The sequence below is a fragment of the Eupeodes corollae genome, chromosome 3 (genome assembly GCF_945859685.1).
Source record: "Eupeodes corollae chromosome 3, idEupCoro1.1, whole genome shotgun sequence".
NCBI classification, from domain to species: domain Eukaryota; kingdom Metazoa; phylum Arthropoda; class Insecta; order Diptera; family Syrphidae; genus Eupeodes; species Eupeodes corollae.
In genome coordinates, this window is record NC_079149.1 from 6,617,283 (window position 1) to 6,632,062 (window position 14,780).

The 14,780-nt window shown below is 33.1% G+C and overlaps 2 protein-coding genes across 3 annotated transcripts in view; both read right to left on the reverse strand.

The window, feature by feature from the left end:
- Positions 1–50: 50 nt before the first annotated feature.
- On the reverse strand, positions 51–1,295 carry LOC129949898 (endonuclease G, mitochondrial). Its single transcript, XM_056061618.1, has 2 exons — positions 1,048–1,295; positions 51–988 (listed from the first exon to the last, which is right to left on the reverse strand). Exons 1-2 carry the CDS (start codon positions 1,210–1,212, stop codon positions 173–175), a joined length of 981 nt encoding a protein of 326 aa, XP_055917593.1. The 5' UTR covers positions 1,213–1,295; the 3' UTR covers positions 51–172.
- A 5,683-nt stretch (positions 1,296–6,978) lies between these two features.
- Positions 6,979–14,780, reverse strand: part of LOC129952791 (protein Shroom) — a 227,332-nt gene continuing 219,530 nt past the window's right edge. For both annotated transcript variants that reach the window (XM_056065613.1, XM_056065614.1), the window contains exons 7-9: positions 8,557–10,066; positions 8,232–8,498; positions 6,979–8,155 (exon numbers count right to left, since the gene is read on the reverse strand). In XM_056065613.1, the coding sequence (XP_055921588.1) occupies positions 7,892–8,155; positions 8,232–8,498; positions 8,557–10,066 (2,041 nt within the window). In that variant the 3' untranslated portion in view covers positions 6,979–7,891. The remainder of the gene's footprint in view (positions 8,156–8,231; positions 8,499–8,556; positions 10,067–14,780) is intronic.

Consider the following 14,780-nt stretch of genomic DNA (forward strand, 5'->3'; position numbering starts at 1 on the left):
GTTTTAAAAGGTCTTATTTATTTAAAAAAAAAAAAAAAAAAAAAAAAATATAAATTTTCAAAGTCTACTTACTTTAAAACAACTTTTATTTTACTAGGTAGGTAGGTATTGCAACTTTTTGTAATGTATAAAAACACTATACATTTTATTTACTAAATTTAACTAATTTCGATTAAACTTTCTTTCCATTGATCTTAGACAATTGTTTTCGATTGATTGTATCGAAAAACAATAAGCCCGCCGCTCGTTCTATCGTCTCTGGAGGAACTTGAAACACTTGCAATGGTGTCTCGTTGTTGATTTCCTTATTTGGCATTACATAGGCTTCCATTTCCAAATGATTATCAGCCGTCTCACCAACAATGACCTTATAGAAGTGCGTTGGTACTGCCACATTGTTTGTTCCTATAACCTGGTATTTAACGTACATTTTGCCATCGTCCTCTCGATGGGGCAAGTAAAGTGGGCCGGTGCAAACATAAACATTAGGATATTCTTTTGTCAGCTTTCGAACATAGCTTTCAAGTCGATTCCAGGAATCTCTATTGAAACCTTGTCCCACCTGTGGTGCCATGTTTGTTAGATAGAACGTGTCGTCACAATGTTTTTGATGCAGACGATGATTGCCAGCAGCTGCTAAGTGACCTCTATCGAAGCCCGACTTTCTATAGTCGGTGTTTTGAGATCGAAAGAACGGATGGATGCTCTCGTCGGGGCGAAAGTCACACTTGGAACGATCGACAGCATCATTTGGTTGTATGGATTCTTTGGTAAGGTGTTCGAAGACCCAATGAGCGACGCGATTGCGTCGATCATAAGAGAGAACATAGTCAGAATAGGAACGAACGTGATCCAGACCAGGAAATCCATATTTCATAATCTGCGACACACGACTTGGTGTGGCAGTTAGGTTTTTTGTTTCAGTAGCTGGCACAGGAACGGCTGCAGACACCGTCGCAAATACTGGCAAACCAGGTTTCGATTGAATCTAAAAACAAACGAAGGTTCTTAAGTTTTAAGGTGGAAATAAACTAGAATCCAACTCACATCCTTCCATAGACTGTCTTTATTGCAAAACAAATAGGGATCTGTTGCGGTGGCTTTATCGAAATTCTGCTGTAAGCGTTGTCGTTCAATCCGCGTACCCAGTAAATATGATCCACCGGCAATTGATGAGACCAGTAATATTTTACTGACCAGTCTTTTATTCATAATATTTTCAAAAATAGCAATCGAAAACCGGGAAGCAAAAGTATATTACACGTGAAATGGATTGGATGAACAAAAAAAAAATAGGAAAATGTTATTTAATCGATTGACACACAACAGCTGATTGTGACAAGAATCAAGAACTTGCTGGCAAAATCTTGAAATATAGATGGCACTACTTCAAATCACAAGAAACAAAAGAGCGGAAACGGATTATGTTTTCCGGTAAATTAATGTGTTCGTTGGCTGTTTAAGTTTAAATGATTATCTGCAGATAGTCTATAGATGGACATTCAATAAGTTTTAGGTGCTAGCCTCAAAAATAATTGACAGAAAGTGGATTCGTTGTTAAAACGTCCTAGAATATGAATTTGAAGCTTGTAGACGTATCAAATAGTTTTTTTTTTTTATAGGACGAATGATCTAATAAGAAAATGCTGTTTATAAAAAGTTAGTTAACCTTTTGATACTCCAGCTAAACATTGAGGAGTTTATCTGGTACTACGTCTAGGCATGTTGACTTCCGCTGAGGTGCGAATGCAAATTAAATAACTTTTTACTTTGTATATATGTATATGTGGAACATGATGAATAAACTATTTACGAAGTCCATCAAAAGATGTCACACCGAGCGTTCCTCTTCATACAAAGCTTCTGGATTACAAAAGTATGGGGCCATTCGTTGACACTGTCCCTTTCATTAATATAGACTGCTGGTAACTAACTTCGGGTTGGTGTCATCAACTCCTTAATGCTACTAGCTCTTCTTTAAGTATAGCGGAAATATGGTGAAACTTTTAAGCATAATTTTTTAATATTAAATGTCCTTAGTTTTTTTTTTATAAAAAATAAAAGAGTAAACGGATTAAAATGCTGAACACAAACAATTTGATATTTGAAAGCCGTAAAATTAAAAAATTATCGTCAAAACAATAAAAATGACGAAAGAGGCTAGTCGCTTTAGTGTAGAAGGAAAGATAATTTAGAAAAAAATTAATTGCATATAGCATTTTTATGAATCAAATTCATTTCAGGAGTCAAATGAACCAACTCTATGACTGTTTTATTAATTAATTTGATTAAAGAAAATTTTGAACGCCTTCAAACAGACGACATTTAAAATCATGACAGTTTAGTGCTCAAGTTGTTTTATAATTAAATTAGAGAGCTCTGAACATACTCTGCTCAGAACACTACTCTACTCTTCTCAGCTAGCTCAGACTCTGCTCAGAGCTCAGCTCTGAACTAAAAATGAAAAACGCCATTTGAAACCAATCAATGAATTTTGTTTTGACAGGTCGTTACAGCGGTTATTGTAAATGCCTGTCATTGAAAAAAAATTTCATACTACAAAACTATCGGACGCTTTTTTCCGACAGATATATAAATTAAAACACAAATCATTGACACTGACAGGTAAATTTTTTCTAAAAACTTACTAAATGTCAAAAACATTATTTTTTGTATAAGATAAAACTAGTTTAAATTCAATATTGTAATTGTTACCACAATAATTTTGTCGAAAATTAATTTTTACCAACTTTAAGTAGTATACTTTTTACTTTCTTACTTTTGTATGTAGGTTCTTAGACTTTTTAAGTCCGTGGTGATCCTTAGCGTGCCATCACTATTTTTCATACAATTATTTTGAAGGTATGTATATACTATTTTTGTTCGGAAAGTAATCTTGACAAATCTTTTCTTCAGTTTTTTTTGATTTATACAAAAAAGTTTCCTGAACATACTTGACACTTCGATAAATGCCAAAATTTTCAATTCGACATGACAATAACTTCCTGAAGGTTGATACATTCATGAGCAGTACTATGTCAAAATTATAAATACAACAATGTAAACAAAATTGTTTTGAAGGGGAAACGTACAATGGTTCCCCATTTTTTTAGGTGAGTATTTTTGACAAACAGTGTAGGTAAGTGCGGCAGTTGAGGGCATTTTACACGTTTACAATTTTTTGTTTGTACTGTTTTACTCACAACGCTTGGTATTTTCCTAGTTTATTGATCGTTAAACACTTAAAAGCCGTAAAAAGTAATAAAACTTTAAAGCTCCTAACACACTTTGAATGAAACAAGCTTTTGAACTTGAACAAATCTGAATGGTTTTGTAAAGAAACTGACAAATATGCTGCATGCAAATCCAAACATTTTGTAATATTTCTAGTTTGACAAGAATATTTTAGAATATGAATGCAAGCTTAATCACAGCACGTGTTTATATGGACAAAGCAACTGAAGATATCTCTCTATCTTTTAAGGCTTCATTGATACCTATTCAGAGGAGTTGTAATATTGATTAAAATTCAAATGTGACATTTGACATTTGCAATCCGCTGGAAATTGTACTTTGTTTAGTAAATCTTCAGAATATGATTAAACGATTATTGAAAGATTGGCAAAAGCATTTGCCTAGCAATTCATTAGGCTTAAAACTTATGTTACGTAATAAGTAAAAAAGACATTATTCATGTAATGGATATTTAATAATTATGATTTTCTATATCTCGTACCATCTTGTTGGTTTAAAAGAGATTGGAAAACGAGGCTGATATTTTTAAATTAGTAGATAGCGAATATGATGACATGTCAAAATGATTTGCCTCTAAAAAGTCTGATATTTTGAACACCGTAATTATCTTATTCAATTATAGAAATATTTATACAATGGCTGACAAATAAGTAGGAGTTGCTAAGTCAGCTAAGCTCTCAAAAAAGAGCTGCCAAATGGTTTGAGGAGTTTTTTCTGTGTAGTAGTAGTAGTTTTTTTTTTAATTTAATGTGACATTCAAGAAATAGTAAAAGTTAATTTGAAATATGGAAGAAATAAAATGTTTTAATATATAATAACTGTTGTTTTCCGTAATTTTGAGATTATGTTAAACTTTGTCTTTCGTTTTACTTTGGTATTAGACTTCAAAAGACTGGAATGAATATGTTAAAATTTGAATATTTTTTTTGTTAAGATTTTCAAGTAATAATTGCAAGCTTAGTTAAGAAATTAGAAACAAATTTTTTATTATTTTTCTTATACATTTCCGTGTTTAAAAAGAATCAAAGTATAAATTAAATGTTTTTTTTTAAACTTCTACTTAATAAACTTAACAGAAAAAGAAAAAAGACTTGAAACACAACTAGAATTATTAAAACGAAAATTAGGTTTTGAATATAATTAAGTAATTGTTCGATATGGTCCACTTTATTAATCTTCTTCTTTTATCACAAATTATTCAAATGCGACGAATATTTATAATTTTGAAAATAATGTTAAATGACTCAAATTAAAACATAATGGTCGCATTCACAAATCTAGTGGCTACGGATTCTGATTGGCTAGTGGCAAGGGATTCTGATTGGCTAAATCTAACTACAAAAGTAGTTGAAATTTCCCCTCCGACGTAGAGTAAAAAATTCGGCTACAAAGTTAATGGAGAATAATTTTGATGTTTCAGAATCAGCTGCTCAGTAAAGACACACGAAATCAAAATGAAATAATTCGTTCAGTATTTAAATACAAATATAAATCATACAAATTGTGTCATAAATTCGATTTATTCAATTTAAAAACACGAAAGATTAGTTAAAGTTATCAAATCAAAAATGTTTCTTATTTTATATATTTGGATTTGTCAATTTGCCAGTTCCAGATTGACTAGCTTTGTAGTGTAGTTTTGCATTCACAAAGCTAGTTGAATTTTGACTACGTAGCCACTAGCTTTGTGAATGCGACCAATCAGAAATTTCATGCCAATCTTATTACGTGAGTTATTATTTCTCACATGAATCTATATTGCGAAGTCTGCATAACAATGTAGTAGATTTTTCATTTTGGTACTTTATCTGACATTGTTTATCTAGAAAATATACTTTAAATACTTATACTTTTCGTCTGCAGCTGTCAAAAAGATATAATATTTTATGGGAAGATAAAATTGATTACCACCTATGCCTGTTTTCCTGTATTCGCATGTCTAGATCCGAAGTGTCAATGTTGCTGTTTTTCTTGACATTTATAATGATGAAATTCAGTATTAATCATAATTCTAACTTGGATTTGTGTTAAAAATTAACAAAATAAAATTTTTTCAGGGTATACTGAAGATCTCTTATTCTACGTGTTTCAAAAATTTCAGAATGTTTTATCTTTTTTTTCAGAAAAGATCTGTTTTTTAAAGAATCGAAAGTTTGCAAAATTTTAACTGCAAAACAATACAAACATGATGAGTGAATATAATTTGATCAGGAATCATTTTGAATAAAGAGTGAGTAAAAATGGTCGAAATGTTTTGTTGTACAGATGGCAGTCAAGTCGAGTACAGTACAATATTTTGCATTTTCTTTCTCAAAAATTTGTTTTATGTCAAAAAATTTGTGAATAAAGCTTCATGTCTACCTAAGTTGTTGGTTTCGTATATAATAAAATCTCATATCTCGATGGATTGAAAAACTTCTGAAAAGTCTTAATTTTTATTCTGGAATCTCTCTATTTCAGATTATAGCAAATACTAGTTTATTTCCTATTTGTCAATCTACTCGCCATAAAATTCTCTTTATCCCGGAGGATTAAAAAGCTTCTAAGAAAATATGCAATTTTTCGTCGAAAATCGAGATTTTTCGTGTCAAAGCGAAAGTCAACGAGTAGAAACTTTTGAATTGATCTTCTAATGCACTGTATGTGTAAGCTTCGTGTAGAAATGACCTTTGGAACGCATCCAATCACTTGTACAAAATTATTCATTTTTCCACTAAAAGAAATAAAAATAACATTTGCTATCTCAGTACCAGTCAAAAACATATTTATGTTTCAAGCAGAGTTAAAACAACAAGTTTGAAGGGTGAATATACTGAAAAACATGTTTCAGGGGTTAACTCGAGTTTAACTCTGAAACTAGCACAGATTAAGATTTCTTAGAATTTCTCAGAAGGATTGACAGAGCATAAGAATGACATTTAAACAGAATTCTTACATACAAAATTCTTGAGCAATCAAATCATTAAAATTATGTTCTCAGATTTCTGACAGCAGAAGTGACAAATTCGTATGAGAAATTTGGTTTATATTTCTGAGAATACGAACATCTCTGATCGTAAACACAGGCAAGTAATTGGATCCATATGACATCTGTACAATTATTGTTATAATAGCAGTGGATAGAATGATGCAGTCAGCAGTTACGAATTCCAATTAATAGGTCCGTTTAAGCGTATTTGCTTTGTTTATTTTCACGAACTGTCACTTTAAAGACACGTTTGGATTTTTGTTTTTAATAAGAGCATTGTATATATTATATTTATGATTCTTGGTTTGACATTTGTATTTTGGCTATCTCGCTCGAACATATTAATGCTTTTCTCATTCTTTCTTTAGAAATTTTCTCCTGATTTTCAATTCCCTACCAAGTACTTTCATACACGCAGCGCCCTCAATAGTTGTGGAGATGAAATAAAAATTTCGTTTCATAACAGTACTATAGTAAATATATAACAATGCTTTCAACAATGATGTTACTTACTTTGTTGACAACCCTTTGTTGGCATAAAAAGGTTCCGTAAAGTTATTTTCAACTTTATTTTTCTAGCAGTGCTATTTCTCTACTGTCATCCCGACGTATGTAGTTTGGTTAAAATGTCAAAATTAAACATGGACTTTTAGAGTTCGTCCCGAAGATGCTGTCATATAAAACTCGAAATCAACGAAAGGGTGTCAATTTGATGTTCCTTGTTTTTTTTAAAACTCAATTAAAATAGTTGGAGATAAATTTTCATGGTTTTTATTTTAATATTTTATTTTTAAAAAATAGCATTTTGATCAATTACATACATTATCATTAGAGTCTGTATATAATATACACGTGTAGTTGTTGTTCTTAAATTGAATTTTTCATTAATTACAAATTTTATATATTTTTTTTAAAGATGGTCTACAAAACTATCTTCGTAATTAGGTATTAAACAATTATGTTTGTTTATAATAGAAGAATATTTCTTAAGTGCTCTATAACAGAACTTTATATAATTAACAATAAAATTATCTTAACTTAAGTTTCGTATGGTAAAATCACAAAAACAACATTTAAAAAATAATATGTAGTATTTATATATTTTCTTTTTAATAATAATTATTTTTTTTCTTAAATTATAAGACGTTGTTTATTTTTTCAAACATCACTAAGCTCTGTACATACATTCTTCGGTTATTTATATAAAATATTGCAGAAACTTTTCAAACATCAAACGACAGCTCGTGTTTTGAAATGTTGTCACTTTGACATTTGAATCGAGTTGCCACCTTGCAATTTTAATACAAGAAGCATTTTGTAGTAGCATTTTTTTTGTTATAATTTAATACCAACAAATTTGAATGGCTAAACCGTTTTTTGTTTTATTTAGTTTTTTCTTAAAGAGCACCATCAATGATAAATAGGAGAAGAAAACTTAAAAGAATACATTTTTACACAATAAGGCCCTGGGATATTTTTTATTCCAAACATAAAGTTTATTTGTTAAAGATGGCTCCTGATCTCACGTTACTCTCAACTTCTCTTGTTGAGGGCTCGGAAATTGCATCATCGATAAGGCTAACCAGCGGCATAGTTTGGTAACCATTTTTATTATATTTTCTTATGGCACACACACAGTGTCTCTGTGAAGAGAATCTACTGGCGCGCTCAACAATCACTTTGGATAAGCGCATCATTTAATGCGTTTAAATGGTCTTTAGCGAATGAAATTTTATCAGCAATATCACGCGAATCGGCAATTAATTTTGCCTTCATATTGATAAAATAGTCATAGTCAGCGAATTCATCTGTGGTAAGATTTTTTTCTAGAACAGCGGCAACACTGGACCCTCGACGATCGATGTCTTCTTTAAGGCGTTTGGCTTCTTCTAGCTGATCGACAAGTCGGTCGCGTTTAAGAATGAGAATTTTCTGTAAAAAAGAAATGAAATCAATGTTAGAAGATCGGTAATGTAGATCAGTTGGTAGTCGGTGTGAGGATACTTACACTCTCTGGGCATTGTTTATCTAAGGCAGTTAATGAGTTTTCAGCTTTGGCTAAACGACCTGATAGGCTAAGTAGCAAACTTGTAATATGACCAACATCATCGATGTAGGTTCGGAACTTTGTGGCGTCAATAGGACGCATATTGTCTGCAACTTTAGCTGCCAAACTGCTACCAAGTTCATCATTAGTTGATGTCTCTTCTGCGATGGCCGTTTGTTCTAAATTAAGGACTTCTAGCTTTCGCGTTATTTGATTTATGAGCTCCTCCTGAAAGTAGGCAATATAATAACTATATAACAAAACTGACCTGTATGACGGTACATACCTTCTTTCTAATAAGATGATCACAGCTTGTCTCACTAGCACCGTTTGTCAGTGAAACTTCAATTTCAGCTAATTCCAGTTCGAACTTTGGTGTACTAGAACTGCTTTCACTGGGTGTAGATGTGCCGACGTCTCGCTTTGCCGGTCTCAGTGGTACATCGGGATTATATAGCTTGCCAATGTAATCTGTGGGGGTTTTGCAACTCTGTGGAACGAGGATCTCCAAAAGTCTATCGTTTTGAGGCAGAAGACTGGCTAGTTCCTTGAACATTCTATCACATTCAACTTCGATGGGGTGTTTCTGACGGGGCTGTAGGGTTGTACGCTGTAAGGCGTCATCCCGACTATCGTTGAGTTTGATGCGATTTGCATCCAATTCAAGCAGTTCGTCGGTTTGGGAACCAACTTCATTGGTAACTGGGTTTACACGCAGGATTACTTCGGTTCGTTGCATTAATTTCAAGCCGTCTGTGGTGGGTTCCATTTGTGAGATGATGGTCATTTCACAAGGCAGAGGTGTACTTGGCAGAGCCGGTGGCAGAGGAGACTCCGGTGGTTCGGGTAGTTCTGGTGTCTGAGTTTGCATTTCAACTACTTCTGTTTTAGGCGGTGGTGGTGGACTTTGGACTGATTTAGCTGAGGATGCGTGGGTATGTGCTGACATCAACTTTGATTGGAGTTGCGTAATTTTTTCGATGTTTTCCCGAAGGGAATCTTTGCGGGTAATCTTGTGTTCGGAGTTTGATAGAGTTGTGTTCACTAGTTCGGCACGCACAATTCGGCCCTCACCAGGATCACGTTCCTCGAGACTTAGTTTCCTAACAACTTCAGATCGATGGAAATCCTTGAATTCCTTGCGAGGTGTAAACGAGTTTATATTACTCTCAGACTGTGCCGGAGACAAGACCTTGTCTGTGCTGTGATTGCAGTTTGGCTGCTCTTCAGGTGTCTCAAGTATTTGAGTTTTCTTTAAATCAATTGTTGACTGTGACATATATTTAGGACTGCTGGCATCATAAGATTGAGATCGATTAAAACCACTGCCACCTCCACATCCACCACCAGCATTTGAGGAGTTATTCATATTCATATAAGCTGTCACTGGTGGTGAAGAATGCCGGCTGTTGGTCGGAAGAGATGGCTTCGTTATGAACATCTTCATATTCGGATACGGGGGAGGTGGATAATTTGGTGTTCCGGGAGATGTTGGTGAAAGGCTATTATTTGAACCATATCTCTGGGATGCACCAGTTGCTGAAGTCGGTGAAGATGGTTGTAGCTTTGCACCCACTGGCAGTACATCGGGCAGATTGTTGCACTTATTTCCGCCATTAATGAGGTCTGATTTTGTGTTATTGTTACTGCTATTGTTGTTACTGTTTGGGCTGTTGTGTTGCGTTACACAGTCTTCATTGGAAGTTAGGGTTAATTTATAGCTGCCATGATCAGGATCGGTGGAACTAAGTTTTTCCAATGACTGGCGTGGCAGATAGGATGCTTTTGAGTTACACCTGAAACAAAAAAAGCAAAAAGTTCAATTAAATTAGTTAAAGAATTTGGCATTCAATTATTTGAAAATCAAGCAAGAAGAACAGTCAAAAACCACATCAATGACTCAAATTTTAATTTCTTAAAGTTTCCTCCCAACAAATAATTCTTCTATAAGATTTCTTATATCTCCAAGCCTGCAACCGACTTCTCATTCTTTTGACTTTTGATCTGACACAGTTTTTTAACTATCATTGACAGTTTACAAATAATCATACACCTATAATAGTTATTTAAGAACCTTTAAACTTTAAATTACGTGTAGGTTCTGTAGAGGCAGGAATTAACCAAACTTATAAGCTCTTGAAGCTTGCTTTTATAGCACTTAAATTCTTAATCTTTAACTTTTCCAAAGCAAAGTCTAAGTTGTTCTTTGGACCGTTCTTAATTACTGCTAATTGCGGTAAAAAAAAAGAAAACCATCAAGTCACTAACCCAAGGTAAACATTTGTACATCGAGCAAAGAACAGATCACTATCAAGTTAATAGCCAGACCCCGAGGCAGATCAAAAGGGCAGTAGAATGAAAGAATGAAGCATTTGGTACGTTGTCGTATATCCATATAGAACGTTTCCTTCTTACAGCTGTCTAAACACATTTTCCTGTATGCATGTAATTAGATTTTTTTATGACTCTTCTTCTTTTGTGTCAATTAAGTCTTCTGCAATAAGGAAGAGATTTCCATCACCCAAGCATCACACACATCACTTGAGGTGTATAAAAAAAATTCTAGCACACATCTTCGTACGTCAATCACCAAGCAGCTAATGTCATTAAGCTCTAGATGTGAGATTTTACAGCGAACAAGCAGTTAGCCGGGTGGCTTTGAACCTCACCTAGAAAATTAGTACTTCAAAAGCTTCAATTTCTTTGCATAAAAACGCTTGTCTTTGTTTATAACTTTCTTATTCTGCCAACCACATACAGAAAGTGCTTTCCCTTGGCCTTTTGTTTTCATAAAATATCGATTTCGATTGGTATTGATATTTTTATTTCGAACTAAAAACTAATGGCGTCGCGTCGTGGTGAAAAATGTAACTTCTACGATTACACCTAACGATATAAGGTTTGAGAGAGTATATAAACAATATTTGAGCAATATGAGCAATTACGCATACCTATACATAGATGGTGTCAAAGACCCTATCACATTACGTGGCTCAGTTTGTTTTGTGGTTATGTATGCGAATGCTTGGCTGTCAGATCTTATTTTGAGCTACAAACATATCTGTGAGGACATAATATTATAATAAGTATCCATCAACTTTCAATTACCACTTAACTAAAACTAGACTTGTGGTAAAATAAATAAAAGAAAAAAAAATCCATCGTATAACTTTTTCTTCACGATCATTTTCAATTTTGTTCCACGCAAAATGACAGGCATGACATAAAGAGGTGTGAAACATAACAACGAATGCAATGTGGTTACTTGTGGTTCAATTGCAATAAAAGTCACAAGCAAGCTCCTTTTTTATGTAACTAGGGTAGGTATTATTATTTTTACGTGTATATGTTAGAGGTAACATTTCGTATTCCTACCAGGGTTACCATGTCCTAGCAACAAATGAACAAGCTGGATAGCCCAATTTGAAATAAATTTTAGCCCAAAATCAGCTACAAAAAAGTAGCCCGATTTCAATTAAAAAGAACTGGAAACTTCAATTATTTTATTATAAAAAAATTTCATTAAATAATATGTAAAATATGTGCTCATAATAATAGAAGGGGTGTCAATATTAACATAGTCCAGGATTTGGGCTAATTATAGCCCAATTATGGTTGGGCTGTCAAAATACATTTTTGTCGGCAATTTTGGAAAAAGATTGCCCAGTCTGGCAAGCCTGATTGCTAAACAATGCTAAAAAATCCCTAGATACTTCTTATGGTAACACATTTGTTTCCACGTTTCTTTTGTTAGGAGCATAAAGGCTAAATCAAAATGGGTGACTTGAACGTGATGGCATAAAAAAAGAGTCGTTGTGCGGTTTCTTTTTTTTTTTTGTGCAAGACATTTATATTTATTCTGCTTTATTTACGATAATGTATTCGGTTTCGCTAGTTCATTTGTTTTGGGCTGTTTTTTGTTTTTTGGGATGTCAAAGTGTTAAATTTTAATTTAAGAAACAACTTTTGAATGAGTTAATAAGACTATGACATTTAAAATATAGTTCTACTTCAAGCGTCTCAACATGAAACCAGAAAAATGACGCATGAACTTAAATGTCAAAAATGTCAAATTTAAAACAAAACTTCTCTTATATAATATATATAGTATAAATGTTAACTTCAGAGTTGTAAAGATCAGTTTTAAGCCTTTAAGACTTTGATATCAGGAAAAGAAAACAACCAGAATAGCATGCAACAGTAGGAGCAATTTATCAAAAGTATGAGAGATGAAACTAAAGAGAATTTGACAGTTTTAAAAAGTAACCAAACAGATATCCATTATGATTTGCAACTTAAAATATAGCGACATTATTTTGTTCCGTAATTAAAAAAATATCAGCATCACCAAGCAGCCGATCATAATAAAACTGACAGCATATAAGCCGTCATTACGTGAACACAATCTCTGCAGCATTATAAAATTACTATTTAAAACAAATAAATATAATGCTTTGAGAAAAACGCGATGCAACTATTGGGGAAGAGAAGCTCAAGCTATAAACAGATGACTTCACCACACGCTATATTATTATGGTAAACTTGTACATAATCACAACATAATCGTTGCATGCTGACTGAAGCTGTTACTGATTGCTGATCAGTGGATGTTTTTTTTACAGCCACCGCGATGATGGCCTGTCGTGCCGTCTTCTGGCCAAAATACATATATAATTTACAAGTACAATCATTTCCCTCTTTAATCGAAAACTAGTGGGAGGTATAATGAAAGACAATATCCGATAGACGATTTTTACGCTTTATGAAAGTACAGTGAAAATGTAATGTCAAATGTCAAATCAAACTAAGCTATAAAAAAAATCGAATTTGACGTGTTGATGATCTCGACAAGTATTTTGTTGCATGATTATGTTAATTTTGTAATTTGGAAAATGTTGATCCATGCTCACGATTGTACTAGATTATTTAATAAAGAATAAAGGAGTAATATTTGAAATGAAGTGACAGGAGAATTTTAAATGAATCTGCCAAAGACATTAAAATCCTTTATGCTCTGACAAAAATAATTAGCGGTTTCGGGAAGTTATTGAAGACTCAAAAACGTTTCATCTTGGATCAAAGCTGTTGCTGGGGCGTTCAATATCCATTTACAAATTTTGAGCAGAATTAAATATATCAATTTTGTCATGTAATTAAAAAATATATGTCGGCCAAAAGTGTCACAACCTATGTATATTAAACTCAAGACTTTACGAATGTCTATAAAAAATACAGTGACTGCTGCAAAACAAAAAAAAAAAACACCTATAAAACCGGCTATTTGTAAAAAAGTATATAGAAGTCCATAATGACCTGATCCAAACCGATCAAAGTCTCAAAAGCAGAAAAATAGCAAACATTATTAAATTCCACCCAGTTTCCATGACCAAGTAATGCTGTTCCATTATGTCAAAGCAAAAAAGAGTGTATTAGAAAAAAGCATTGTTAGGCTTTGATTTAGCGCGAGTCTCGCTTTCATTTGGACAGATAATTACTAATGCGTCTACCTACGAGCTTATTGAGAAATCAGTCTATTTTTTTCTATTCTTCTTATTAAATAGTTTAACTATGAAGATAAAAATATAAAAACAAACATACCCAGCATCAAAACTTGTTGTAGGTTAGGTTGGCTATTTATGGATTGTCGGCTTTTTATACAGCAAGGCTAATTATGGCTCTTTGGGCTTCAATTAACTTTTTTTTTGCTTTGCAAAACTTTGTAATTCAATCATTGTGTGCGACGACTAGGGTGAGAACTAGAGACAAAGAATTTGCCACAGAAATCAAATCATACATAAGAATTAAGCTAGGTTAATACTTATTGCGGTTTGACATTTGGAATAGAAATATGACAGATGTAGAAACTACGTAAATGGGTTTGCAAATGGCTCATAAACTTAAATAATAGTAAAAGTAAAGTGAAAAGGGGTCAAATGAAATAAATATAAATCTAAGGGGAGAATCTTTATTTTTTTGTGTATCGTATTTTGACATGAGAATGATATGGATGACACTTGTTGTCAATTTTCCCTTTTTCTCAAAATACAAAATGCAGAAGGTTTGCTGTGAATCTGAAATGACAAGCTTCGCTTTCATTATCGTGATCAGAATTTACGATTTTTATGCAAAACATAAACATGCTACTTGCGGAAAAGCAAAAGCAAAAGACGCGCCCTAACGCACACACGTTCAAATTCACCACATAAGAAATAGCATACGCACGCATTGTCAGTTTGAAGTTTGAACTCAATGCCCTAATATTTCTTTAAAAATTGTTTTTGTTATTTTTTTACTTTCTGTTTCTTTCACTTAAATTTGTCCGGCCAAACGCCAAAGCCAGACATAAGTGCGGAGAAAACATCTTGTTTATGTTTTTATTTTTTTGTTTTGTTAAGACTTTATGCACACTTAAGTAAAGGCGTGTGTTTTATGGAGTCAAAATGAAATCGATTCGATTCATCGTCGTAGAATGACAGTTCTTGTCAGTCGAAGTGAATATGGCGGTGGCGT